The sequence below is a fragment of the Aaosphaeria arxii genome, assembly GCF_010015735.1.
Source record: "Aaosphaeria arxii CBS 175.79 unplaced genomic scaffold BU24scaffold_4, whole genome shotgun sequence".
NCBI classification, from domain to species: Eukaryota; Fungi; Ascomycota; class Dothideomycetes; order Pleosporales; genus Aaosphaeria; species Aaosphaeria arxii.
In genome coordinates this window covers 3825178-3851419 of record NW_022983477.1, presented here as the reverse complement: position 1 = coordinate 3851419, position 26242 = coordinate 3825178, and the positions used below count along the sequence as shown (strand labels likewise).

The 26242-nt window shown below is 49.4% G+C and overlaps 9 protein-coding genes across 9 annotated transcripts; 4 read left to right on the top strand and 5 right to left on the bottom strand.

The window, feature by feature from the left end:
- Window positions 1–3265: 3265 nt before the first annotated feature.
- On the bottom strand, window positions 3266–3688 carry BU24DRAFT_409682 (uncharacterized protein; the record flags this gene model as incomplete). The annotated part of the gene is made up of 3 exons (XM_033525936.1): window positions 3266–3435; window positions 3489–3495; window positions 3551–3688. 3 exons carry the CDS (start codon window positions 3686–3688, stop codon window positions 3266–3268), a joined length of 315 nt encoding a protein of 104 aa, XP_033384931.1.
- An 852-nt stretch (window positions 3689–4540) lies between these two features.
- BU24DRAFT_441645 (WD40 repeat-like protein) lies at window positions 4541–7398 on the top strand. Its single transcript, XM_033530458.1, has 4 exons — window positions 4541–4613; window positions 4669–4826; window positions 4878–5029; window positions 5076–7398. The coding sequence occupies exons 1-4, from the start codon at window positions 4577–4579 to the stop codon at window positions 7297–7299; spliced, it is 2571 nt and encodes an 856-aa protein (XP_033384930.1). The 5' UTR covers window positions 4541–4576; the 3' UTR covers window positions 7300–7398.
- A 234-nt stretch (window positions 7399–7632) lies between these two features.
- BU24DRAFT_422961 (tubulin nucleotide-binding domain-like protein) lies at window positions 7633–9810 on the bottom strand. The gene is made up of 7 exons (XM_033528117.1): window positions 9663–9810; window positions 9530–9570; window positions 9368–9394; window positions 9238–9313; window positions 8656–9186; window positions 8005–8603; window positions 7633–7954 (listed from the first exon to the last, which is right to left on the bottom strand). Exons 1-7 carry the CDS (start codon window positions 9685–9687, stop codon window positions 7901–7903), a joined length of 1353 nt encoding a protein of 450 aa, XP_033384929.1. The 5' UTR covers window positions 9688–9810; the 3' UTR covers window positions 7633–7900.
- Window positions 9811–9951: 141 nt separating this feature from the next.
- BU24DRAFT_205979 (uncharacterized protein) lies at window positions 9952–11466 on the top strand. Its single transcript, XM_033521871.1, has 2 exons — window positions 9952–10570; window positions 10703–11466. Exons 1-2 carry the CDS (start codon window positions 10277–10279, stop codon window positions 11111–11113), a joined length of 705 nt encoding a protein of 234 aa, XP_033384928.1. The 5' UTR covers window positions 9952–10276; the 3' UTR covers window positions 11114–11466.
- BU24DRAFT_205994 (uncharacterized protein) lies at window positions 11006–11858 on the top strand. The gene has a single exon (XM_033521872.1). The coding sequence runs from the start codon at window positions 11117–11119 to the stop codon at window positions 11552–11554; it is 438 nt and encodes a 145-aa protein (XP_033384927.1). The 5' UTR covers window positions 11006–11116; the 3' UTR covers window positions 11555–11858.
- Window positions 11859–11860: 2 nt separating this feature from the next.
- BU24DRAFT_370487 (beta and beta-prime subunits of DNA dependent RNA-polymerase) lies at window positions 11861–16056 on the bottom strand. The gene is made up of 2 exons (XM_033524432.1): window positions 15966–16056; window positions 11861–15909 (listed from the first exon to the last, which is right to left on the bottom strand). Exons 1-2 carry the CDS (start codon window positions 15978–15980, stop codon window positions 12244–12246), a joined length of 3681 nt encoding a protein of 1226 aa, XP_033384926.1. The 5' UTR covers window positions 15981–16056; the 3' UTR covers window positions 11861–12243.
- Window positions 16057–16607: 551 nt separating this feature from the next.
- BU24DRAFT_205893 (uncharacterized protein) lies at window positions 16608–18295 on the bottom strand. The gene has a single exon (XM_033521870.1). The coding sequence runs from the start codon at window positions 18207–18209 to the stop codon at window positions 16704–16706; it is 1506 nt and encodes a 501-aa protein (XP_033384925.1). The 5' UTR covers window positions 18210–18295; the 3' UTR covers window positions 16608–16703.
- A 425-nt stretch (window positions 18296–18720) lies between these two features.
- Window positions 18721–20533, top strand: BU24DRAFT_451083 (uncharacterized protein). The gene is made up of 3 exons (XM_033531076.1): window positions 18721–19391; window positions 19445–20003; window positions 20054–20533. The coding sequence occupies exons 1-3, from the start codon at window positions 18845–18847 to the stop codon at window positions 20295–20297; spliced, it is 1350 nt and encodes a 449-aa protein (XP_033384924.1). The 5' UTR covers window positions 18721–18844; the 3' UTR covers window positions 20298–20533.
- Window positions 20534–21840: 1307 nt separating this feature from the next.
- Window positions 21841–26055, bottom strand: BU24DRAFT_422957 (uncharacterized protein). Its single transcript, XM_033528116.1, has 5 exons — window positions 25165–26055; window positions 24749–25114; window positions 24336–24692; window positions 24246–24285; window positions 21841–24191 (listed from the first exon to the last, which is right to left on the bottom strand). Exons 1-5 carry the CDS (start codon window positions 25777–25779, stop codon window positions 22261–22263), a joined length of 3309 nt encoding a protein of 1102 aa, XP_033384923.1. The 5' UTR covers window positions 25780–26055; the 3' UTR covers window positions 21841–22260.
- Between the last annotated feature and the right edge of the window lie 187 nt (window positions 26056–26242).

The window sequence follows — 26242 nt, the reverse complement described above, 5'->3', positions numbered from 1 at the left end:
GTGTCGTGAGTTCCTGCCCTACCGTCTGCTCGAGTGGGAGTATGTGTCCACTATTATATGGGTTTGAATGAGGTTTTGGTAGGTACCTAGGTTATGTGTGTTAGTCACAAAGATACATCGTTTGAGTTCAATTCTGTATGTCTTCGTCGCGAAACCCTTGATATAAAACCATGGTATGTACACAATAACCTCGCAATGAAATTGTAACTCCCAGAGGGCGTGTCATTTCGCAATTCCGCATTGAGGGGAATGGAGGATTTGAGTACATATAGGTACCTAATCTATACACACTCATCGTTAGCATGGGCAGACACTTAGATACTTCTATACATGTCGAACCGCAAACTACAAATCTACTCGTAGGACTACGAGTACACAGATATCCAAATATAATCCTTCCCTTTCCACGACTTCTCAGCTATTTCATTCATATCCATCTTGTAGGGAGTACGAAGTATGTAGGTACTCGAACGTACTAATATCTCCCATAGATATAAGTACATTAGTCTAAAAGAACAAAGCCCTTGACATCTGCCCACAAACAAGAAGGATGAAAGTGCCACACTGATCCAACATAAAAATAATCATCCATACCAAATCCATCCTAATATTCTTTTTCTTCGAAAAGAAGTAGCAAATGCTTGAAATGTATGCGGACAAGCTCACGATAAAGCTCGGCGAAGAAGTATTTGATATCTTAATCTTGCATCATATCCAGCGTCGCAGTTCTTGGGAAGACTTCAAAAGACGTAGACATGTACATCTAGCCATGGACAGGTTGAGTAATTGGACCATTTAGAAAAAGATTATGCTTTGTGTCTATACATCTTCACATGTATACATGTACACTTAGGTAGGTTGAGTAGCTCGTATATCAGCACACCATATCCTTCTTCATGCCTCACTCACCTCTCTCCAAAAGTGTGACAGAAGCTAGACCCCCTTTGAACTAGAGATGAGGGATAGTAGATCTACGCTTGTATGTTTATATAGATCCCTAGTCTCTAGGACTTTTTAGGTAAATGAATGCAGTGTTTGTTTAATAATATTTAGTACATAGCTTTTAAGGGTATATTTAGTGTATCTATCTATCTATTTGTATGTTGAAAAGAACACGGAGTACAGATGTGAACATATTTCTACTAACTACCGTGTACATTTTCCCTCTTACTCTTTTCTTCCTCGTGGGCGACGAGAAGTTTTTCTTCGCTGTTTTTGTTCAGTGACTATGTCGAGACGATATGCAGCTGTTTCGCTGTTTTTCGTGCCTTCCTTGGAAGATGCGCGCCTTCCTTCAGTGACCATGTCGAGAAGCGCCCACCTTTTCTCCTCGACTGCTCCCCTCAGTTACACCTCTACTCTATCGCACATCCTGCTCGGAAAAATGGATTCGCCTCACTTGTTTTTCGCTATCCTGATCTTTTGCTCATTGATCGTGGATCGTGGAGACAGCGTCTTTCCGTATTCGGCTTTTTTCTGATCTTCCTAAAATCGTAACGCTCTTTGAAATCCTCGGTAGTGCATTCGATGGATCACTACGGTTGATTTCGTGCTCAGAACACCCTCCTTCTGTTCAGCAGATCAAGTCGATGGTAGAAATCCGTCACGGTGACACAGTCTGGCGCAAGTATTGGGGAGTCTACATTGTTGTCCTCGAGAAGTCCGGATGCAGACCGATCCTATATACTGGTTCTTCTATGAATAGACAGGATGGTATCTACGGGCAATTCCTCGACTACTAGTATATTGACTTTCAGGCATCTTAGTCTGACCTACCCTTTCTAACTATTACTTTTAGCACTAGAAACTCCGACAGGCTCCTGAAATATGTATTTCGGGCTTTCTAAATGGGCTATATAATAACACACTTCGCTGGTCCTTTGTACTTTTTGCAGCCTACCAACCTAAGGCATTTCCGATTTTCTCAGACCTTCTTGCTGGCGTTCGAACACACTGTGACATTTCGACTGTGGACTATAGTAGGTAGGTAGGTAGGTAGCTTAGGTAGGTATATACTGAGGGTTGGCAGGCCCGCTGATAGTACTTCAAGCCCACAACAGTGCATTCGCGAGATTTCATTGCAAGGAGATAAGACTGTTTACTGGCTACAATGCACTCTTGATTTAGGTACAGAAGATACATAAAGGTAGGAGGTAGCTAGCTAGACGTGCTAACCCTCTGTACATCAACACACAATATCCTTCTTCACACCTCCCCCTCTCCGACATCGTGATATTGAAGCTAGGTCCCTTGAACTAGAGATGAGGGGTAGTGGATCTATGTATGTATGTTTATATAGCTAAAATTTTCTAGGGGAGTTGTTGTGGTGTTTATTTGACGTTGTTTATTACATGGCATTCAAGTGTGTGTATAGTGTATCTACACATCTGTCTATGTATTAAAAAGAATACGTATGTGACTATATTTCCACCAACTACCATGCACATTCATTTTCTCACTCTCTCCCTCTAGTGGGCGATGAATTTTTTTTCCACTGTTGTTATTGTGTTGATGTTCGGTAAACATGGATGAAAGTGAAGCGTGGGAGGTGGGGATGGGGTCTAGAACTTCAGACGTTCTCGTTTCTGCAGGCAGGTAGGGATTGGTAAATTTTTGCGAATTCGTGACCTCGGTCGGTCTCAGCGTGTGGCTAGGCTCGGGAAGTATTGATGAAGAGTGCTTTCGTTTATTTACTGCTTTAGTTGGGCATAGGTATATTGGAAAGGTAGTGTTTGGAGGAAGTCAAGATTGTGGCGGGGAAGCGTTGGCGCATACTGCCATGCTTAGGTTCAGGGATTAATGTTAGCAAATCTGCGGCAACGTAGTACAAAAAAGACAAACATGCACGAAAATGCAGGGCACATCTGAGTGGTATTCATGATCATTTTGTTTTCCATTTTTTAGGTAGATATATGCTGGACGGGAGGCGACCAAATGTAGGTAGGCGTGCGGGCAGCAACATTCGGAGGTGTTCACCCCGCCGCAGTCACTGTTCGCGCACGTACGCGACCGCGCCAAGACTCCATACTCGATTTCAGTTTGCCTGCCATCCCTATGCCAATTGATTTCTTTTCAGAGTGAACACGAATCCCAATCTGGTAGTGCTCCCAAGGTATACGCGTGCAGAAGAGGTCGTAAAAAAGGACGGGTTGCGCCTGCGTAGTTCGTGAGCAGAGCCGAAGCGGTGAAGGTGGGGCAAAATTTATGTCGAGGCAAAGCATACCACATAACCAGAGAAGAGTGAAGCAGAGAGATGATTTCTCTCTTACTCCTCCATGGCGTCCTCGCCTTCGTAGTCCTCATCATCTTCCTCGTCCTCGTCCTCGCCGAGCTCCTGGTTGGCTTTGGCAAAGTCGATGTTCTTGCCACGGGTACGGCTTCCGACGATGTTGCTGGTATCGATCTCCTCCATGTTGTCATCATCCTCGACCTCAACTAATTCTCGAGTTAGATTAATACGATGGGCTGAATTGACGCATTAGACATACCGGGAGCCTGAAGTCATTGTTAGCAGTTGCGACCAAAATTGCGCAGTAGTTGCGGTACATACCTGATCCTCAACGCCAGACTCGTCGCTGGAGTCGTCATCGGCAGACTCCTCAACCTGGGGATCACTGGCCTTGCCCTTGCCCTTGTCGAGGGGCTGCTCAACGCCCTCCATCTGGTTGTCCTGAACTTGGTCGGCCATTGTTTCGAAAAGTGAACGGTAGTTTCGGAATTGGAAGTTTCTGAGTTGCGCGAAGGTGCAGACGGGAATTTGAAGTTTGAGCGTGAGTTGTTTACGTGGTGGAGTTGTAGAAGGAAGACGAAGTGAAGCTGCTACTCTTTACGAAAGCAAATGCTTGTCGCGCGCATAGAGCTACTAACCTAATTGGGATCGTTGCCCTAGCGACGAATCTCGATTGGTCAAACACCAATGTTGCGACTCTCGCTCAACCCGATTGAAGAAGGTGGAATAGAGTTAACCGCCGCCATTCTTACTTACCAATTGGCGGTAGCAGATCTTGTAAGATGCGCCTCACCATTGCATCTTCTTTTGGTTGTTAATATTCAGTGAATCGATTGCTGGGGCTAGGTGCAATAGTAAACGAGCGTTTCCTTTCGCTACAGCACCTTACATTTTAAGATTGGTAGTTTGAGACTTATATTGTCGCAATTTTGAAGAAATGGGGACTCCTTTATAAATTTTGAATAATAAGAAAGATGAGGTATCAAGTGATTAACAGTGAATCTAGTGTAGTTTGGAACATATTGGCCATGCCTGTCCAATCATATGCGCCCATCATGGGCGGCGCTCTTTGGTTACGGCCAGATATCGCGATTGTTCCTTTCCAAATGTTCCAAGGAAGCATTGCTTGCTGATCTGTAGTTGGCTCTCACGTATATTGAACGAATCATTCACAAATACCTGCGTTGTGTTACAATGTTGACGGTCTTCTCTTATCGATTGCTGTTCAGCTGGTGGGACCACACCTGAGCGTGGTGGTCAATGCGCGCCACTTTACGCGGTTCGCGACAACGCGTCTTCTCACATGGCCATGATGAGCATCGTTCTTCAAACTTCAATCTAGCAACAATGTCTTTACAACAGCGTGTACGCAGCCGGCAAGCTCGTAAGTCGACCGAAAGTATTCCTTAGGGTGCATGGAAAAGCTAATCAAGCTATAGACGCCCCTGGTCCAACATTTCTCTCATACACCCCGAACGGAAAGAAGCTAATCACGGTCGGCGTGGACAATTACTATCGCATATACAGCACCGGCTCGGACGACGAGCCTGTGACTTTAGATGATTGCCAGGAGAATAACACTGCAATCGTTGCAAACGTACGTAGACTGGAACGACTGAAGACACTTGCCATACTGATGCGAGGCTAGAATGAATTCTTCTTCGTCGGCTCTGAAGACGGCACAGTATGCAAATACTCTATACAAGACAAGAAATTGGAGGAAATTCTTGTCCGCACCTCCTTACCGGTGCGAGACATTGCTCTAAGTCCGGATGGCAACTGGATTGCCGTTGCAAGCGAGTATGATTCCCATTGTTTTGGTCAAGACAAGAACTAATCTCTGCAGTGAAATCGTCGTAAAGGTCGTAAACACCAAAGATATGACACAAGTACAGCATCTTCGAGACCAAAGCCGGGCAGTCAAGCATGTTTCGTTCGACAACAGCGGGTCTCGATTGGCCGTTTCTTGCACGGACGGCAATATATACATGTACTCTCTGAGTTCAGAAACACCAAATCTGATCAAGAAAGTAGACGGTATGATAAAGAGCTTGGAATCGGATGCAGTTGCAAGCTCAAAAGCAATATGGCACCCGGACGGACGAGCATTCGCAACACCCACCGCCACGCGCGAAATGCAGGTAATGTCCTTCAGCGACTGGGCAAGGCAACGTGCCTTCAAGACTGCCCATTCGGCGGACATCACTGCGGCTGCGTGGTCACCGAATGGTGCTCTCCTTGCCACTACCTCGAGTGATCTCACACTCAAAATCTGGGACACCAAAACGCAAAAGATGATCAAGAACTACGACGATCTCAAGGCCACAACTTTGGCCATGGCGTGGCATCCTACAGAAAACGTTCTTTCGTATACGAATGACGACGGAGAGGTCTATTTCCATACCGAAGTCATTCCCACTGAGCATGTCCCACTGCTTGAGAAATCAGTGCAGCCAGCACCTTTCTTCCACGACCCGTCGGAAGGACAGTTGCGAGATGCAGATAATGTTACGAACGGAACAAAGAATGTTCTCCCAGAACGTCAAGCTAGGAGAGCAGGCACCCCTGATTCCCTCGATGACATCCTGGGATCAGATGCAATCTCGGAGGACGGCATGGATGATTTCGTGGTAGATGATGATGGGGCGGGCTATGTACATGTGATCAATGTCCACGGAAAGCGAACAAATGATCACCTAGGAGGCTTGAATTCGCTGGGTGGAAAACGGCGAGCACACAATACTTCGTCATTTCGTCCTAGGATACACGAATCTTTCCAGCCTGGCAGCACACCATGGCGCGGCAACAGGAGGTATCTCTGCCTCAACCTCACCGGGTTCGTTTGGACCGTCTCCCAAGAATCGTCTCATCACACCGTCACTGTTGAATTCAACGATCGCGAGTTCCACCGTGACTTCCATTTCACCGATCCCTTCCTCTACGACAAAGCCTGCTTGAACGACACTGGCACACTGTTCTCATGCCAGCCAAATCTAGGCCAACCTGCCATGATCTACTACCGACCGCACGAGACGTGGACGACAAGAGCAGACTGGCGCACCAACCTCCCCGCCGGAGAATCCGTCACTGCAATTGCTCTCAGCGACTCCTACGTCGTCGTGACAACGAGCGCAAACTACGTCCGCATCTACACCCTCTACGGCATCCCCTTCCGCGTCTACCGCCAGAAGGCCTCCCCCGCCGTGAGCTGCGCCGCCTGGCGAGACTACGTCCTGACCATCGGCAACGGCCCCGTCTCTGGCGACGGTTCCTGCCAACTCCTCTACACGATCGAGAACGTCAAACGGGACGAAGTCTACCAATCCGAAGACATCGTCGCCCTGACCCCGGACTCCACCCTCTCCTGCGTCTTCTTCTCCGACGAAGGCGACCCCTACATCTACGACTCCACGGGCGTGCTCCTCACCCTCCTCCACTGGCGCACAACTGGCCAGGCGCGCTGGGTACCCATGCTCGACACGAATCTCCTCTCCCGCCTCTCCACAGGCGCGAAGCAGGAATCCTACTGGCCCGTCGCAGTCGCGAACCGCAAGTTCCACTGCATCATCCTAAAGGGCCAGGACAAGCACCCCTACTTCCCCCGCTCCATCCTCTCCGAATTCGACTTTCAGATCCCGCTCACGTCTGCGTCCGACAAGAAAGACAGGGACGCAGACGCGATGGACGAAGATGACGACGAGGATTCGGGCAAGAAGGGCTCGTCTGAACAGTCGAAGCACGAACAGGCGCTCATCATGGCGAATACGCTGCACTCGCAGCTCTCGGACACGCTCGCCAACACGAGACCCTCGTCTCACCAGAAACAAGGTCTCGTGGAGCTTGAGGTCCAGGTCGATAGGACGCTGTTGCAATTGCTCGGTCTGGAGTGTCTGGCCGGCGAGGATAGGGGCATGAAGGCGCTGGAGATTGTGACGTTGATGAGGGATGCGAATGGTAAGATGTTGGATCTCGCGGGCAAGGTGGCTATGAGGTATGGGAGGGACGTGTTGGCGGAGAAGATTAGAGAGTTGGCGGAGCAAAGACTGGTTGGATTGGAGGAGGAGGATTAGCTTCTTCGTGGCGTGTAATAGGTAGAACGTTTTCAATATAGATTTTGAGATTCTGAATCGTTTATACACTCTTCTGTCACGTAGTATAAACACTGCAAGGTTGTGCCGCCACCTAAACACCTTTGTAACTTGTAAATAACATTATTTCATTTATTATGTTAACGTATTCGAAATCTTGCGAAGACTTACAAAACAATCTAATAATTTGTTATTCTGCCCTATGTAATGTCCTTGTGGTCAGTTGAACAACGTCACGAGCCTTCCCAGGATTACTTCCGGCTTCCCCCCTCTGGCTGAGAGCCGCCTCACAATCACATCAATATTCCCGGGACATGTATGAAATAGGCTTGAGCCTTTGATCAATTTACTGGTGTATACCGCATTAAAGAAAACTTATGACAAGGAAAAGCCAAATGGCCCAAACGCTCTCCCCAGGAGACCCATTTTCGCCAGCAGATCGAACACAAACTCCGTCACTATCGCCAAAGTCCATGCCCTCGTCAATGCAAAGTCATGCTCAAGGAATTGAGAACATAACAGATTAACGATACAGCACTGACGAGCATGCCTGCTAACGCTCCATTCATGCGTAGTTGAGGGACTAGTACTCGGCCTCAACACCCTCCTCACCCTCGAGCGAGTCAGCAGCCACCTCCTAAAAACAATATTAGCCAGAATTTTGAATGAAGAATAGGAATAACTCGCCTCGTAGTCTCTCTCGAGCGCTGCCAAATCTTCTCTCGCTTCTGAGAATTCACCCTCCTCCATACCCTCACCGACATACCAGTGGACGAAGGCACGCTTGGAGTACATGAGATCGAACTTGTGTGAAAGGGCGGACCAGGCCTCGCCGATGGCGGTTGTGTTGGCGAGCATGCAGACGGCGCGGTTGACCTGGGAGAGATCGCCGTTGGGGACGACCTGTGGGGGCTGGTAGCAGATACCGACCTTGAAACCGGTAGGGCACCAGTCGACGAACTGGATGGTGCGCTTGGTCTTGAGGTGAGCGATGGCGACGTGAGAGTCCTTGGGGACGACGTCTCCACGGTACAGCAAACATGTGGCCATGTACTTTCCGTTGCGGGGATCGCACTTGACCATCTGGTTGTTGGGCTCGAAGCAAGCGTTGGTGATCTCCATGACCGAGTTGGCCTCGTGGGCAGCCTTGGCGGCGGAGACGACAGGCGAGTAGGCGACGAGAGGGAAATGGATACGGGGGTAAGGCACCAAGTTGGTCTGGAACTCGTTAAGGTCGACGTTCAAGGATCCATCGAATCGGAGGGAAGCGGTGATGGAGGAGACGACTAAATTCAGTCAGCAATTTGGCCAAGCACAGATGATTCGCAATCTTCATACCTTGAGCGATGAGACGGTTCAAGTTCTCGTAGTTGGGGCGCTCGATTCCGAGGTTTCGTCGGCAGATATCGTAGATGGCCTCGTTATCAACCATGAAGCTGCAGTCAGAGTGCTCCAAAGTGGTGTGGGTGGTAAGGATGGAGTTGTATGGCTCGACCACGGAGGTGGCGACCTGGGGAGCAGGGTAAACGCAGAACTCCAACTTGCACTTCTTGCCGTAGTCAACAGAGAGGCGCTCCATCAACAAAGCACCGAAACCGGAACCGGTTCCGCCACCGAAGGAGTGGAAGACGAGGAAACCTTGGAGTCCAGAGCAGTTATCGGCGACACGGCGAACCTTGTCCAAGACCTGGTCGATGAGCTCCTTTCCGACGGTGTAGTGGCCACGGGCGTAGTTGTTAGAGGCATCCTCCTTGCCAGTGATCAAGTGTTCAGGGTGGAAGAGAGAACGGTATGTGCCGGTGCGGACCTCGTCGACGACGTTGGGCTCCAAATCGGCGTAGATGGTACGAGGAACGTACTTGCCCTGGCCTTCTGGGTATCAGTATTGCGTCGATTGAAGGGGGATGACGGGGAACATACCAGTCTCAGAGAAGAAAGTGTCAAAGCCATGGTCTTGGTCGCCGGCTTTGCGTTCCTCGGTCAGGTAACCATCGGGCTATCTCACAATCAGCAACAAAGACATCAGAATGAATTTTGTGATAGATCTCACCTGGATACCGTGCTCAAGGCAGTAAAGCTAAAATTGAATGCGTCAGTAAATTTTGCCGTCCCAAAAATTGTCCCAGGCTTCTATAGAATGGCCTTTCCCCCTCCTTTTTCGAACGGAGTTGCTGTGAAGGGGCGATGGATAAAATTGCAGGGAGAGACTCACCTCCCAGCACGAGTTGGCGATCTGGCAACCGGCCTGGCCGACTAAAACGCGTTTAATGTCAGTATCAACAAACATTCCCAGGATGACCCTCCTGAGGCGGTCAGGGCGCGTGCGCGTGTGGGGTAGAACTTACCGTTCAAGCTGATAACCTCTCTCATAGTGAATAGAGATGGAGGAAGTGTTCAAGGGGGAGTCGAAAGTGTTTAACAGAGAAAGAAGGCGGAGAGTTGTGGTTAATGGAGGAGGAGTGTGGGAAAGAGAGAGAGAGGCGGAGAGTGGTGTTCAGACTCCCAAGTGTGTTGTTGTACAAGCAAAGTTAGGGCCCTGTTTACGCTAAACCGCATTGGTGAGCAAGCCAATGCAGGGATGTGGGGACACTGAGGGTCACTGCCCAGTGCCAGTGCCAGCTGCCTACACTGTGACGGGAGGAACATTATACTTACACAGTATGTACGAATACTGAAGTATCCTTCTCACCCTCCGTTACGACTAGATACTTCGTATATCTTACCTCAACTCTACTCATCTCACTGACCACAGACCGCGACCACCGTTCCATTGCATTGCCTCAGGTCAGGCCAGGTCGCCAACAAAACAAGCTCCCGAGAGTCCACACGGCAGACAGAACACCTAGATCAGCTTCAACTTCAATGGCACTTATATTCAACTCATGTCCCAGAGAATGACCAGTCTGTTACTCCGTTGTGCCCGCAATACAACCTACTCCGCAGCCGCCGCCCACCAAATATGCGCTTCATCCCCTGGCTTTGCTGTCTTGTCACACACGCCTGGACAGTGACAGCCAACGTCGAAAAGACCATCTTCCTTGGCCCGAGCCCTGTTACAATCTCCAATGTGCACCCAAACCTTGACGACCTCTATCTAGACTCTCTTTCTCCCCTCCACACGTCTGCCCTGGGAAAACAACTCTCTGTACAGTTTCCAACGGGTGCCGCACCCCGCGGTGCTGAGTCTTGGTACATACTACAAGGTCTTACCAGCGGGCAAAGATACGAGGTCCGCATCTGTTGGCCTGCGACTGTAAGTTTATTCTTCTATATACTCTTTGATGGTATCATTGCTCGACTAGGCTTCCATTATCGCAATGGGCGTCGTATGCTGGTTCTCTTGTCTCCGTTTGTTGAGAGACAAAGTCACTAATACATTCTCTAGTCACCAACTGACTTCTGGCTCGACGCCTATCCACTCACGGACGTTTTTGATACATCCGAACTATCGCAGTCTCTGGCGCTTTACAGTGAACGAAGACAGGATTCAAAGCCAGGAACCGTAGCACATGCGTATAGCGACATTCCTCCCTCGGCGCAGTCCATACTGTTCCTACGAGTCCAGGCTGCCGCTGCATTCTACACCAAGAATCACACGTTAATGGAGCATCCTCTTCCTGTGGACGTCGATATCATTCTCGATCCGTTCATCTTGAATATTCTACCACGCTCATTGATTCCTGTGGGAATATACATCATCATCCTCGCGGTAGGCGCCTGGTTCCTGTCAGCCTACTTATATCGTTGGCTACTTTCAATCGCCACAGAAGCACCTTCAAAACCTCACACAGACTGAGGCATGTCCGCTGCAGGGGCAGCACACCCACCACCTTCACCACCGCCGCCGCCGCCGAGAGGCTTTCATAGTCTACCTGCTGAATTACTACTACTTATCACCCAGTACATCCGGACAGAAGACTATCTCAGCTTCGCCCTCGCCATCTACCCTACGCTCGAGCGCCATGGCCTGGTTCCTCCACTTACGGTAGGCATCTATCATCGAATCATTGGCGCTTGGCAAAATAGAGCAGCGCCCGTAGAAAACACACGCCCGGATCCTCCAGGACCTGGAATTCTACCGATCGAGCTAGTCGAGTTGATACTGAGATCTCTAGAACCGGCTGATGTCATCGCCGTCATATTCGCACATCGGCGCCTTATTGCGAGGTACCTGCCCGCAACATCACTGAGTCCCGCCACCAGGGAGCGGCTCTGGAGTTTTATCGGCCCAGGATGAGTAGTAAAATTGGGGCGCGGTGCTAGATGGGACCTATGCTTGGGGTACACATGTCTGCAGTCCAGGTATCATGTACCAAAACGAGGTAATGCTTAATGGTTGAAGGGAGCATTTGCCATAACAGGATCGTTCAGATCCGATTCAGGGCGTAGATATGTCATACCGAGCATGAATGCAACGGTCCATATCATAATATGGCAGATCATGGGTAGTGGGCTAGTGAGCGGTATCACCTCCTTGGATTTTCTACCTTAAATCACACACAATGAAAGCCTTATACAAGTTACATATTTTCATTGTTTATCTGTTTTACGACCTGCTTGATGATCTAATCATGAAGCAAGCTACAGGAACAAATTGTGAATTTCAGCCCATTGACTTCCATAAACATGAAGAACGCTCTCATGCCAGAGAGCCAGGCCAGACCCATTCTACTCCTGAAATGCCAAAAAAGAGCCTCCCATATAAGGAACCCTCGTCGCCACGCTATGCATGTTATCGTATCAAACGTCCTCCTCAACATTCAAGATCATTGTCTCGTATTCTTTTCCGTCTACCGATTGAGTCTCTTCAGTTGCAGTGTCAGCGTCCTTGTCCTTTGCTTCCAACGAGTTCATCATGGCGATCATGACGTCCTCTTGTAACTTACTTACCTCGCGCGGCTGCGATCCGACGGATTTGAAGGGATCCTAAACCTTCATCCTGCCGTGATCGTACGGGAACTCATCCTCAAGCCCAATAGCAACCTTGACGTTCATACTTCCGAGTTCCTGGATGAGTAGCTTAGCCGCATACGGCATCGTGAGGTGGCGAATTGCCTCCTCGGACTGGCACGTCTGGCACCAGCCCATGCTACCCATCTGACCGCACTTGTTGCACACATCGACCTGGTGGGCGTCGGACGAGATCATGAGGCGCTCGAGCAGCAACTGGCTCGCACCGTACGCGATCAGGCAATCACGTTCCATCTCTCCGAGACGCAGACCGCCGTCGCGGGCACGACCTTCAGTGGGCTGGCGGGTGAGGATGGCACGGGGACCGCGGGCGCGAGAGTGCATTTTGTCCTGGACCATGTGCTTGAGTTTCTGGTAGTAGATGGGGCCGAAGAAGACGTAGAATTGGAGAGCCTCGCCCGTGATGCCGGAGGTGAGGTAGTCTTTGCCCGAGTAGCTGAAGCCGTGCTCGAGGAGCACTTGCGACATGTCGATGACTTTGCTGCCGCCGAAACAGGTGCCGTATTCGAGGGTGCCACGCATCACGCCGGCTTTGCCGGAGAGGAGCTCCATCATCTTGCCGACTGTCATACGAGAGGGGAAACCGTGGGGGTTCATGATGATGTCGGGGCAGATGCCTTGGTCGTTGAAGGGCATGTCTTCTTGGGGGGAGATGAGGCCTACGACGCCCTTCTGTCCGTGGCGGGAGGAGAACTTGTCGCCAAGTTCCGGCCTACGGGTTTGGCGCATCAGGAACTTGATGACGGTTCCTCCACTGGTTTCGTTTTCGGTGATGCAGACCTTGTCCACGTATGCACAGTCTGGGAGCTTGTAGTTGAGGGCCTTTGTCTGGTAGCTGATAGGTCCAGCGCTTGGGACAGTAACAGTCGGCGTCGACTTCATTACAAAGGTGTCTCCTTGGTTGAGTCGTGCTCCAACTTGTGCAAGTCCATCAACGCCCAATCCGTTATGCTTGGGATTGTCCCTCTTAATGGCTGTCGCGTCTACACGATCCGTCGCCCCGTTCGCATACGTCTTCAAGGGAAGGACAGTCTTCTTGAACACCTGACAACGTCCAAAACCACGATCGCAGGATGCTTTGTTGAGCACCAGGGCATCCTCAATATCGTAACCAGAATATGACATGACAGCAACAGTGGCATTTTGGCCAGCAGGAAGTTTATCGTATTTCGTCAGTTCGATTGTTCGCGTCTTTACCATAGGCTGCTGCGGGTAGACCATTAGGTAGAGTAAGGTGTCGATCCTCGTGAACTGGTTGTATGCAATAGCACCGATAGCTTGTTTACCCATAGCACATTGGTAGGTGTTACGTGGAGACTGATTGTGATGCGGATAAGGAATAAGACCAGCAACAGCACCTAGAATAGTGAAGGGCTCGATTTCGAGATGGGTTGTGTGTTCGTCAATGTCTCTCTCGTACGTCGCAATCATGGTATCGTTCTCCTCGTTGGTGTCAACATACTCCACAAGTCCGCGGCTCAAAAAGCCGTCGAAGCCCATAGTACCGTTGCGAAGTGCTTTGAGATAGCGAGCGGTGACCTTTGGACGTTTGTTTTCGACAATGATCAGAGGTCTACAAATTCGACCTTCATCCGTGGCAATATGAACTGCCCGGTGATCGTGATTGATGTGAATGCTGGTGAACTCTGAGAGGCGTCCAGCACGTCTAAGCTTCCTGAATCTTCCTAGGAAGTGTTTAGGCAGATGTGTAATTGCCATAGGGGTACCATTGAGGAAGACAGTATAGACGCCCTTCGTGTGAATTTCTTCGCCACTAAAGCAAGACACATCTTGTGCACCCAGTGCAAAGACAATGTTACGGATGGGACGCTCGTCGTCTTCTGTGGTGATGTGGGTCATCAGAGCCAAATTCTTTACAAGACCGCAAGCTTCACCTTCGGGCGTATCGGAAGTGCACAACATGCCGAACTGTGAAGGTTGCAATGCACGAGGACCAGAAACCTTCCTAGTCTTCTCGAACTGACTTGAAATTCTGGTCATCATACCCAGTGCGGCAATGTAACTGAGTCGACTCAGCACATGGGTTACACCGGCTCGGTCCATCTTGAAACGCTTCAGACTCCAGTTGCCAGTGGCCAGAGCACGCTCCATTCCTAGCGTGATGTGGTTCTTGTGGACGTTGAAATGTGAGAAGGCGTCAAACTCCTGCGCTCGATTTTGCTTCTTGAGCACTTTGTCGATACTCATCTTGAAGTCGAAATTAAACCTCTTGAAGTGATCTTCAAATAGGAGAGCCAACATCTGACCTGCTAACTCAAGACGCTTATTTCCAACATAGTCTCTGTCGTCAACAAGGGAGGGGTCTTCAATAGCCTGTAGCACTCTTCGTGCCATGAACGCGACGTAGAGTGCCTTGGGATGGAAGTTGTGGTTCTCGACCTTCACGTGAGGCAGCACAACGTTCGATAGACATTCGATAGCTTCTGCAACGTAGTTGCGCATGCGTGAGGCTCCAGCAGGCTTTTTCACAAGCCGCACCCTGTGTCCAATGTACTCCAATGCCTTCAGTTGAGTAAAGATTCCTTCTCTTGCGCAAGCCTCGAAATTTATGGCGAAGTCGTCTTGGTATGCGCTATCTTCACCGGCTACCATGAGAAGAATCTCTTTATCTGATCGGACTCCTAGAGCCTTGAGAACGAATACGATGGGGATTTCCTCGGATAGCGTGTTATGGCGAAGGAACATAAGACCCTTCTTCTGTATGACGTACGTTTTGGTCCTCCTCTCATGGGTCGAACTGGTAACGCTTGCCTGCATAATTCCTTTTGCGCTCTCTACGATGACACGATTCTTGTTGAGCTGCTCCTGTACGAGAATAACCTTTTCCTGTCCTCGAACAACAAAGTAGCCTCCGGGATCAAGTGGACATTCCTCCATTACGGCAAGCTCGCGATCATTCTTGTGCGCAAGTTTGCACTTGTTACTCCTCAACATTATAGGCATTCTACCAATCCTGATGCCTGCTCTTTTGACCCGAACACCTCCTCTTGTGTATATAATGTCCACCAGGATTGGTGCGGCGTAGGTCATGTCGCGAAGTCGGCACTCGTTGGGTGTAATTGAACTCTTGTGGTTCTCGAGGTCGTCTTCGTCCTGACGGTTGGGAAGTCCTACTCGGATATCGGTGTACATAAGCTTGAATCTTGGATCAACATCACTGCGTATGATCTTGTTAGCCTCCAGTATGTTCTTTAGGCCGACATCGACAAAGTGATTGAAGGAATCGATGTGCTGCTTCACGAGACCTTTAGTCTTGAGGAACGCCGGCAACAAATTCCATTTATCTTCAGCTGTGTTGATAGGGTCGGTCAAGGATTTTCCGTAATAGAACGGCTCAAGTAGTGCCGCGAACTCGTCCTTTCCTGTATTTCTTGGGGCATTTCTGCGTCGAGCCTCTTTCGGCTCTGGAGCAGGGTTCGCCACTGCAGATGGGGGATTGTTTTGCGCTTCGTTCGATTCTTCAACATTGGAGGTCACTGCTTCGCTTGTTTTCTCTGCAGCGTTCGGCGCGCTGTTATTCGTAGCATTTGCGGCGGCGGAAGCTTGCGGTCTTGCTCGTGCCCCGCGCGCGGGAGCTTTGGGTTTGAACCTGGGAGGATCCTGGTTGGTTTAGGTGAGTGACAGAGCAGATGACTTATGGTACAACATAGACATACCTTTTTTTCCACCATGCTTGCGGTTGCTGCGATATCGCAAGCTGCGGAGGTAAAAGTTGGCTCAGTGAGTCGCAGAATTGGATAGTGTTAGTGATTCTAGGTAGGTAGGAAGAAATATAGTTTTAGCGGCCGTCGCTGCAGCTCATGCGAGTCATGGTTCGCGCCCGCGGTGGGTGACCAATGACCAATCAGATCACTGATCCACTCACTTAACTGAATTGAGGTAAACACATCATTGTTATTGTACCAAGTGATAATGCATGCATAATCGTAGCGATCATTCATGAATAGAGGAAATATATGTCTTGCTACCAGAAAACTAACTTCAGATGTTAAAAACAGATTGGACTGACAAACATATCTTGTACCCAAAGGTTGTCGAGACTATCACTCCAAACAGGCAGATAACTGCCATCAGGAGGCGACAATTGGTGGTGTTTTTGTAGAGCACAACAATGGGATGTAAACAACTACTCGATGAAGGATAAATTCAGTGTTCTAATTTACAGCCTGTTATGGAACACTGGTAAGTGTTTAGCAGCTTGATAATTACATGCACGGCAAATTCATGACAAGCCGATGAATATCGCCCGAGAATCAGAGAGCAACCTAGGATGCAAAGAATTCGAACGCCATGCCTCTTATAACTCGAAGCAAATATTCCCAAGGCTTGATACGCCGCGCTATGCATCGAAAAGATAGAGGTTCAACTTGCTCGGCTGTGCATAGCAGCAGAAATCAGCCCCAATTTGGTCGTTTTCCAGAGTGCCAGTCTTGCGCATCGGCCTTTCGTTTGGTTGAAGCTGTGGAATTCGGTGTACCTGGCGTTGGAATATAAGGCCCGCCATTGACTTCTTCCCAGCAGCTCACATGATAGATCTTCTTATTAACCTCTACGGCGTCCATGAAGACAAAATCATTCGCTTCAGCATTCCATGTAGGCTTAAATTCATCAAGACAAATGGGACATGATGTGAGACCCGGCGGTGCGGGGACATAGCGTTTCTTATCAGCTCCACTTGCTGGTTTCACCTCAGTTGGAGTCTCATTCAAGGCTTCATCGAACTCTCGATATACTATCCATTCCTTCTCCGTGAGATACCACGTACGATGGACACCCCGACTCGATGCTAAGGAATTCTTGACGCGGAAATGCCAGTCCATATGATCTGACTTCTTCTGCTTCCCCTCCACGGTATTTTCAAAGCGCCTTCCGCAAGTCAAGCACATATTAGGGGCATACAGCTTATTTATCAACTGAGGACGAGGAATCTTCATGGATGAAGTAGTCAACTCAACCGATGCTGCTATCTGCTGAGGTTGGGGGGCTGGAGTAGGTGTTGGAGCAAGTGCTGGTGCGGGCGTTGGCGTCGCAGCAGACTGTAGCTGCGCCAAAAGCGCAGCAAGATTCACTGTAGGTGGAGGCTGTTGGGAATATGCAGGTGCAGGTGCAGGGACGGGAGGGGTCGGAATTGGAGGAGGGGGAGGCTGGAACTGGGCAAAATTGAAATTAGGTGGTAGTTGGAACCCAGGGATTTGCGGGAAGTTGGGTGGTAATTGAAAGCCCGTCTGTTGCGTGTTAGGGGTGGGGAAACTAGACTGTTGCTGGGGAAGTGGAGAAAAGGTAGTCTGCTGCTGGGGAGGTGGTGGCGGATATCCATTTGCTTGGGGAGGTGGTGGCGTAGGAAAATTTCTCTGCTGTTGAGGGGGTGGTGTTGGTGTGTTGGGCCAGCCTCCATTGTTCGGCATAGGCGGTTTGGGAGGAAGCCCATGCCTGCTTGACTGCTGCTGAGCGTGCGCCTGTTGTTGAACGGCAACGGTTCGAAGTTTGATCAAAGCATTCTCAATATCGCGAGTGACTTCTTGGGAGAAGACGGGTCGAGAATCGACAGAGTCGGGCATTGGTAACTTCCAGGTTCGAAGGAGGGTCTCCATTGCTTTGCGTGTGCCGGCATCTGTGAGGCTGTATGCGTCCATGAATGTTCGGTATAGGTTGAGACCGAAGTAGACAGTATATGGCGTGCCGACATTCTTTACTATCGAATCGAGTACATACAGTGCCGGTAGCTTGTAGCTAGGATGGGTTGTACGAATGTGGTTCTCCAGCTCCCTTGCGATGACCTGGGCGTGCTCTGTATTTTCCCTAGCAATGATCGTGAGGGTGTTGATTTCAGGCCTACTGTTTGTTTTGAGGTCTTTGAGCGCCTCTCGAAAATCGTCGGCTACTTCCGAGGAGTAGTCCATGTTGTTGGTGTCGATGTTAGAAGGAACAGAGGGTGTCTCGTGGGTTCAAGTTAGAGCGCGTCTATAACAGAAAGGCCTGGGCAGTTGTTAGGTCAATATCTGTTTAAAAGAAGTAGAATTATTCTCACAGATGCTATCAAGCCTATTCCAAAGATCGCGCGTTATGTCCGCTCAATGCGACGTCGCAACGTAGGCGCAGATTCAACTATGGGAGTTTGTTTGGAAGGCTCTGCGCCACACCTCCTCGAAGGCTTCTCCCTTCAGGTATCAAAGCAAGTAGCAACTGTTCGAAAAACTGCTAGAATCGATCCGTCCTTCAGCAAACAAATCGAAAGCTATTTGAGCGGCAAGGGTACGCGTGAGATTAGTCTTGCGCGTAGATCAGAAGTGAGGTTACAGTTCCTATTGTGTCGTGAGTTGTACCCTTGTTCCGATGACCGATGACCGATGACTAAGCACGCCTCCCAATCACCAAAGTTCACTCTCTCTCCCTTTCACTTTTCTTTGATCAACTCCATCACAACCTCGACAATCAGTCCGTTGTTCCCGCCACCCGTATTCCATTAGAGCGACACGCCCATCTGCGTAACACACAAATTGTGCATCATCCTTCCAGACGCCTGCGCGCAATCACCATGGAGGACGCGAAGTTCGTGTCTGATCACGACAATGACCAGCTTCCAGAGGCTGGTAACGACCCTGATGATCCACTACGCCCTGAAATCGATGAAGAGAACTCCACACCAAACCCCCCTATTGGCGACCCCGATCAGGATATGGAAGTGACGGAGAAGGAACCTGGGATGCCTGATCAGGAGGATGTAGAGGAGGCTGGACTGTCTGACAATGAATCAGAACTATCATCAGTGGCTGATGAGGACCGATTGGCCGAGTTTGATGTTGGCGACATTGCCATCGAGGAGCGCGCGCCGCAAATGATTGATGACACCAATGTCGGATTGATTGGTGTTCACAAAAGAAAACGTGCAGAGGGCGAAGCGGAGCCAGTTAAGAAGAAGAAGAGAAGGGCAGACAAGCCTCGCAGGAAGAAGAATCGCGATGAAGATCCGGGAGCACCTGACGATGCTGGCAGCAGGAAGAGCAAACGATCTAAGAAAGCGGAGAGGATACGAGGGGCCAGCCCAGAGGAGGAACCGGAGGAGAACCTCACACCAGAAGAGCGTAGGTTTTTATTTCTTTAAAGTCGGTTGGAGGTTACTAACTCAACCATCTAGGCCGGAGACGCGCTTTGGAAAGGGCCATGGATGAGGCAACTAAGGGAAGTTCATCACGTAGGCGCAAGAAGGGCGATATTGATCTGGAGCAAATGGCCGATCAGGAGATCGAAGAAATGCGAAAGCGAATGTCTGCAGCTGCCGAGGCCGACAACGAGGGCCGCCAACGCGGTGAACCTGCTCGTCACAAGCTCAAACTCCTTCCCGAAGTTGTCACGATCCTCAATAAGAGTACCCTTAAGGAAAACATCGTCGATCCGGAAACAAATCTTCTCGAAGCCGTCCGTTTCTTCCTCGAACCTCTGAGCGATGGTAGCTTGCCCGCATACAATATCCAGAAGGAACTATTTGCTGCCCTAGGCAAACTCCCTGTTAACAAGGACACATTGGTGGCTTCTGGCATTGGCAAGGTTATCATGTTCTACATAAAGAGCAAGCGGCCCGAGTTAGGCATCAAGAGGCAAGCTGAGCGCCTTTTCACGGATTGGACTCGCCCCATTCTGCGACGCACCGACGACTACCGCAAGAAGGAGTTTCAACAGGCCGACTACGACCCTACGTATGTTCTTTCAAATCTTTTAATATATCCTGTGCTAATCTTTATTCTAGGAGACTTCCTGTTCGCAACTCTCAGCCTGGAGGCAGTCAAGCTGCTGCCGCTGCTGCACGCGCCAAAGCTCTGGAGGCCCCCCGCGTCTTCCAACGTGCTCGCATGGAGGCTGGCCCAACAACCTATACCGTTGTGCCAAAGAGCAATGTCATCTACAATGACCAGGCGAACAAGCGTTCCGGCGGTGCCGGTGAGGATATCCTCAGGCGGATACGTAGCCGTGGCGGTCGAGGTGGTCGTTAAGCTCCATTACTAGGGACTGACGTCTTTAATTACTCAAATGTATTCATAAAATGCTTTTTTTGGCGAAATCAGGAGAAGGGCGTGTCTTCGTGGATTTGAGAAGGCCTACCTTTGGCCTTGAGGGATCAGAATGGAGTTTGTCAGGCGGGAACCTAGCATTTCTTTACCTGACCTGTATTATCTGAGAGCAGGGTCTTATACAACATATTCTCAATCGATATGTGCAGCCTGTCCTTCCTACCAGATTTCGTGCCCGGTTGCATTTACACTGGTATTGAGTTCGAACATACCTGGGTATAAACCTAACATTCAAGCATCTCACAACAAAGGTCAGCCAAAGCAACGAGCGATTCATCGCGTCATTGTAGAATGCCTCATTGCTCTACCACCAAACAGGGATGTGAACTGTTCAAGAACTTGTATAGTCAATTCCACGAATGAAGACCCAGGGAAGTCCTAGGATGCTCTTCTTCCAATGCACCAACTTTTGTACGCTGTGCGGCTGAACAAGAGACATCGATCAGTAGAGCCAGCTTTGTGCATGATCAATAGTTCTCCGCATGCAGCATGCAGCACTCCCCGGTGTGTACAGATCCAAGGCAATCGCGGTGGCTTCGGATAGTATCAACTTGGCACCAACACCCTAAAATCGAGATGAAGGAATACATCGTTGAACATACCCCGAGACCACGGAAATTAGGATGAGCTACGGAGTAAATGTAAGCAGCCTTCAACGCACATCATCTATGGATCGATTCAGTTCTGCAGATTCCAGGATAGACGAGATGGCTTCAGGTACAGCAGTGGCAGTGCTGGACTGTGGCATGTATACATACGCACCGCACGGGATTCGCTTTACATTTCGTATATGCATGTATCATTTCACAGTCCATAGCACTCAAAAACCAACTACTCTCCACGGAACTAATTCGGCGACGCTGGTCCTTCAGGGAGAGAGGGGGGCCAAAGAGAAGAAGTTTAAATGCAGAGTCCGGCATTGCCAAAATGTCCTATCATCGTGGAATGTGACTGCTCTATAAAGCTTGGCTTGCAGCAGCCAGGCATCTGTTCTCATGGTATACTGAGCTGTGTTATTGGCTGAAATGTAAGATTTATGCTCTTTTTTTGCGACCTTCCTGGATTGTATTGCGGCTTCCATATTCGAACTTAGCCTTGTCGAACATGGTAATCTGTACATAATGCGTGAGGAACCTCCGATCCACGTGTTTCTCGTATTTGAATGGTTATATTTGCGAACGAGTGGTGCAAGATGATCAAGGATCCTTGAAAGGCCGATGGGGCCAGATGGAGACGTTTGTGCACGAAGCACAGTGCAGCATTGTCCGGACAGGGCTAAGCGAAAGCGTTCTGGAGGGTCAATAATACAGCATGGAGGGTAATTAATATAAATACCCTGGGTAGGAGTTAATTGAGCGGGAGATGTGATGCTGGGTATCGGTGCCTTTCCAAGTTGGCGGAAGCTATTTTTGAACCACGCAGGCAGGTATACGTCACATGTAAGACATGGAAGTGATTGAGATACATATGATCAATCTATTTTTGACAGTGTTGTCTGTCGCTATGCTTGAGTGTTTAAATATGCCAATGGAAAAATAAGATACCACTTGACTAGTTGTAGATAATGTGCTTGTCCAACCGTTTCGTCTGTGCTAATTTCATATGACGATCGGCATTGATGCATGCGAAAGTCCTTCTGGTCCATCAATAATATGCGGCCTGCAGGCAGTGAAGAGGCTCTGGCGGTTGTGTACTCCGCCGGTCACAAATCTCTGTCCGGAAGAACAAAACTGGTGTACTCGCAGGCAGCAGCCACAGTGTCGTTCGCAGACTTGGAGGAATCGTGACATCATGCAACATGAACGTTGTGTCGTAGAGTCGTTGTTCTTGCTCTAAGATAATGATCTTATTCGTAAAATAAAGCGTCTTTTTCGTAAATTGACGATCATCCACCATCGAGTTCTGGTATGTGCAGTGACGGTGCTCGCGCAACAATAGGCCTGTCTTTCAAGCTCATCAGCCGGTCGTAGTGTGGGCGAAGGTCGTAGTCTTTGACGGTCTCTCCAGAACCGATCTTGATACTTCTCAAGATGCATTTCCCATCTTTTATCCAGAAGCATTGCAGGGAATCTTCAAGAGGCATAGCCAAAGCTATAGCGCCAGGCTTGAATGCGCTGTTACTGATTTTCGCTGGGGACTTCCTCAATTTTCGGGGTGAGAATGTCCCTTTTGAGGTATATTCGAATTGGATCATTTCGGTCATCGCATTGGCTACGATTATAGATGATCCTGACGGCGATTGGGTTGCGTGGACAATCTTAGTACTATACGTTTCGTTCTGTAGGGTCTCATATCCAGGAAAAGGAATGAGCATCGGATATTCCTTTCCTAGAAATCCTGTGCAAACAACATTGCGCCGCTCAGAGTCGTAAAACACCGATGTCAGGTCCCCGTCGTTCAGTGTATATGGTGGCATTCTGAAGGAGCGCGAATGCTCCGAGATGGTGCTTATTGGTTCTCTTGTGCAATCCCATACATCGACATAGACGCAGTGGTCTGCTTGTTGCGTTGCTACCACAAGCTGCGTGCTGTCAGTAGAAAAGTAAATCCTTCTAGAAACCACAGCCGATCGTCTCCGGTCTTCTTCTGCCTTCTCTTTGGAGCTCAGGCCTCGCTGTGCATCAATCCACCCGCTTTCGCTTCCTCGCCTTTCCGTAAAGTTTTCATCACTAGTCGTTCTTCCCATCGTAAGCGTTCGGTGGTGTGGATTTCCTCCTCTTAACTCAAAAACCTGAAGCTGATTGTGGAAGGGTATGGATTTGATTCCGCCATCAAGACAGAAAACATGAATGTCGTCGCTCATTGAGGCGGCAATATAACGATCGTTTCGTGACACCGCAAGACAAATTTTACCCGCGTGACCGGAGAATTTGACCCCAATTTCGTGTTCAGGCTGTAGGCTGAGCCCATTATAAACCGTCAGAGTATGAGTTGTTGAGTTGTTCCTGGTGATAATCGCGCATTTGTGATTTCCAGCTGCCGCTGCTTCGATCCCATCAATCTCATATCTGCATCCTTGCGTAGCCGAAACGTTGTTAGAAGGGATGTCGAAGCGAACCAGGTGATCTTTTCCCCATAACAAAAGGGTATGACCCGATGTGGAGAAGGAAAACGACGGATCCTTGGGTAGTGGATAAGCTTCCTTGATTTTTGGGGTCGGTTTCCGTCGCATGGAGTTTGCAATCCTCACTGTCCTGCTCGTTGGCTTCTTGGACAGGCTAGACCCGCTTCCCATGGTATCTGTCGGAGTGGTGCTCATTCTGGCGCTCGACGACGCAGAAGACGCTGAAATCGTCCGCTGGGGCAATGAACTGGAAAAGAATTCACTGGAACTAGTTGGGACAGGTATTGGCAGATCTACGGACATTCGGTTTACCCGAGGAATTGGGACGTTTAAAGATTCAAGAACAGGACTGATTGGGGTATCCATGGAGGACGAGCCGTATGAGTGCGATCGCGGGGAGATTGGCGTGAGCGGAGTGAATGGAGCTGGGTCTATCGGCGACTCGGAGTATCCCGGAGGTTGACCAGAGTTGTTGGTATCCTGGCTAGCTTGTGAGAGTTGAGTCGGAACGGTCATAACGGTGTTAAAGGGCTCAGGATTGCTGAATGCTGAAGCATTCGCCTCCGAAGCCGACCGTGATGTCATGGAGGCTGAACCAGCTTCGAAGGAACCTGTGTCACCGCCACTTGAGTGACTGACGCTTTGTGTGTCAGATTTCGGTGTTTCCAGAGCAGAGGATATGAGTTGGATAGGCTCTATGAGGCGGGCACGCTTGACCTTTTCGCCTGTTGTACATCCAGGGCATGCTATGCCTGACAGGATACCTCGTTAACGGTTGTAACGACGAAGGAACAAGATTGACATACCTTCTTTCCATGTTACCATTGGCGAGTTTTCCTTCATGCCCTACATCGCGTCAGTCTCGCAATAAGCTTTCAATACTAGGGCCAACATACCTCATAAGCCCATTTGTCGCACCATCTCAGCTCGTACTCGAGTAATTGTTTGGGCAGGGCATGTAGCTTAGGACAATCAACTACGTATATCGATGGTAGCGATCTTTCAAGTTCTCTTGACAGGCTTTCTTTAGGTGCAGAAGTCGTTCGCATGATCCAATCTTTGACAATGTCTTGAACATCGTTACTCGTAATGGCAGTTTTTCGAACGGAAATTTGCTCTCCGCTTGTCCTGTGCTGCGCAAGCCATGCGGCAAGACTCACCATTGCATCTTCTAGGTAAGGGCTGATCTCTACAACATGTTTCCTGTAATTCGGCGCTCTCGAAGGGGCGGGAGTGACGGGTGATTGGTGTTGCTGGAGTACATATATCAGTCAAATCTAAGTCTGTACCTATATCCATGCCTACTTACGTGGAGGGAGTCCTGGCGAGTAAGGAAAATGTTAAGGTCCGCACTCCAGTCAAGAAGTGTGATTGCTAAAGAGTCTAGAAGCTCTGGAGTGGGCAGCATAGGCCCACTAACTTGATGAAAAACAGATATGATGAAGCTCGTTCGGGTCTGATATAAATTTTCCAGGATCTCGTCGGTATCAATCGCGAGTTGATTTTCGTCGAACGAAACCGTTGATCGGGCAATGTCAACAAATCGCTGCGTCACTGCCGACTCAACAGCCCAGAGGCAGTCATAGAGTACCCAGTAAGCAGAGGCCCAGTCCTCTTCCATAGTTCCATGAATAAGAGACGTCACGAAAGTTTCTGGCTGAATCTCGAGGGGATACTGTCTTGATCAGTGCTGGGACAAACAACTAGTAGGAATTCTAAACCCACAAGACCAACATGCCATGATGGCAACTTTGCGCAAGCTCTTTCTCTTGCGTGTGGATCCCGTCCGCCATTCAAGAGATCATTCAGCAGGTCGAGGGTACCTGCAAAGAGCTCTGACACAACGAATCCCTCTACACCCTGCAATCGATCATGCTGCCATGCCTTATTTATCAAATTCTGTAGACGTTGCCTATCACGCGCGGCGATGTCTTCTTTCCTCAACATCAAGAGCCGCAGCCCGGACAGTAGAGTCTGTGAGAGCATGTGTCTTGGCCGAGTGTATTCCCGAGTCATGAGGGTCGTCTGGCTAGGGAACAAACGACTCTTTACATCGACCAAAAAGAAAATGGTCGATAACAGCAGTTCTTGAGGCACAAGACATGGCAGCATGTAGGAAGGACAACCTGCTATCCCAGCGCCATCGCCTGTCAAATATGTTCTCTGAAGATCGAATATGACCTTTATCCATATTATCTTTTGTATCGACACTTCGATCTCATAAGTCTCGCCATGGTGCAAGGCTAGATCACCTATGATCTCGCGCAGTATGTTAGAAATATCTTGTCGGCCCTGGAGATGCTGCCACACTTTTGCGAGATTGATATGCTGCTGGGACATTGACGCGGGACCGTACAACTGTAGGCTAAGGCAGGTTATAGAGCGCGGCAAGTCCAAGGATTGACGGTGTGGCTTTTGAATAGGGTTGTGGAGATAGAGGCATGACGGCCAACGTCAACGTTCTTTTGCGCGAAGCAGCGAGGTCGCAATACCGCAGCCTGAGAGAAAGAAAAGAGTGCACAAGACTGTCTATAGACCACGGAGAGCGTTCGTCTTGGCTGACACATTTTTGGGCAAAGGTAAGTTAAGGTAGGGCAAGGAGACGCAGGCTCGCAGCTGGACGGTGGACGGGGTGGACACACACCCGCAACCGTTTTTGACAAGCCCCTGGTCGCGCTAGCTTCTCCGTACCCGACCATGCAATTGCAGCCCGAACACGAATTGAAAAACGGTAACGCCGAGCGTCGATTGATTATACAGAGTTGGAGCTTGGGACTAATCTGGGAGCTGCCAACTACAGACA

Coding starts and splice junctions, on each gene's coding strand:
- BU24DRAFT_205979 (XM_033521871.1), top strand. CDS start 10,277: ATGCGCTTCATCCCCTGGCTTTGCTGTCTTGTCACACACGCCTGGACA. Junction 10,571..10,702: donor GCATCTGTTGGCCTGCGACT/GTAAGTTTATTC, acceptor TACATTCTCTAG/TCACCAACTGACTTCTGGCT.
- BU24DRAFT_205994 (XM_033521872.1), top strand. CDS start 11,117: ATGTCCGCTGCAGGGGCAGCACACCCACCACCTTCACCACCGCCGCCG.
- BU24DRAFT_205893 (XM_033521870.1), bottom strand. CDS start 18,209: ATGGACTACTCCTCGGAAGTAGCCGACGATTTTCGAGAGGCGCTCAAA.
- BU24DRAFT_441645 (XM_033530458.1), top strand. CDS start 4,577: ATGTCTTTACAACAGCGTGTACGCAGCCGGCAAGCTC. Junction 4,827..4,877: donor ACACTGCAATCGTTGCAAAC/GTACGTAGACTG, acceptor ATGCGAGGCTAG/AATGAATTCTTCTTCGTCGG. Junction 5,030..5,075: donor TGGATTGCCGTTGCAAGCGA/GTATGATTCCCA, acceptor TAATCTCTGCAG/TGAAATCGTCGTAAAGGTCG.
- BU24DRAFT_422957 (XM_033528116.1), bottom strand. CDS start 25,779: ATGTCCCAGCAGCATATCAATCTCGCAAAAGTGTGGCAGCATCTCCAG. Junction 24,286..24,335: donor GCGACAAATGGGCTTATGAG/GTATGTTGGCCC, acceptor GACGCGATGTAG/GGCATGAAGGAAAACTCGCC. Junction 24,192..24,245: donor AATGGTAACATGGAAAGAAG/GTATGTCAATCT, acceptor GTATCCTGTCAG/GCATAGCATGCCCTGGATGT.
- BU24DRAFT_422961 (XM_033528117.1), bottom strand. CDS start 9,687: ATGAGAGAGGTTATCAGCTTGAACG. Junction 9,395..9,529: donor TCGCCAACTCGTGCTGGGAG/GTGAGTCTCTCC, acceptor ATTCAATTTTAG/CTTTACTGCCTTGAGCACGG. Junction 9,314..9,367: donor GCCTTGAGCACGGTATCCAG/GTGAGATCTATC, acceptor ATTGTGAGATAG/CCCGATGGTTACCTGACCGA.
- BU24DRAFT_451083 (XM_033531076.1), top strand. CDS start 18,845: ATGGAGGACGCGAAGTTCGTGTCTGATCACGACAATGACCAGCTTCCA. Junction 19,392..19,444: donor GAACCTCACACCAGAAGAGC/GTAGGTTTTTAT, acceptor TCAACCATCTAG/GCCGGAGACGCGCTTTGGAA. Junction 20,004..20,053: donor CAGGCCGACTACGACCCTAC/GTATGTTCTTTC, acceptor TCTTTATTCTAG/GAGACTTCCTGTTCGCAACT.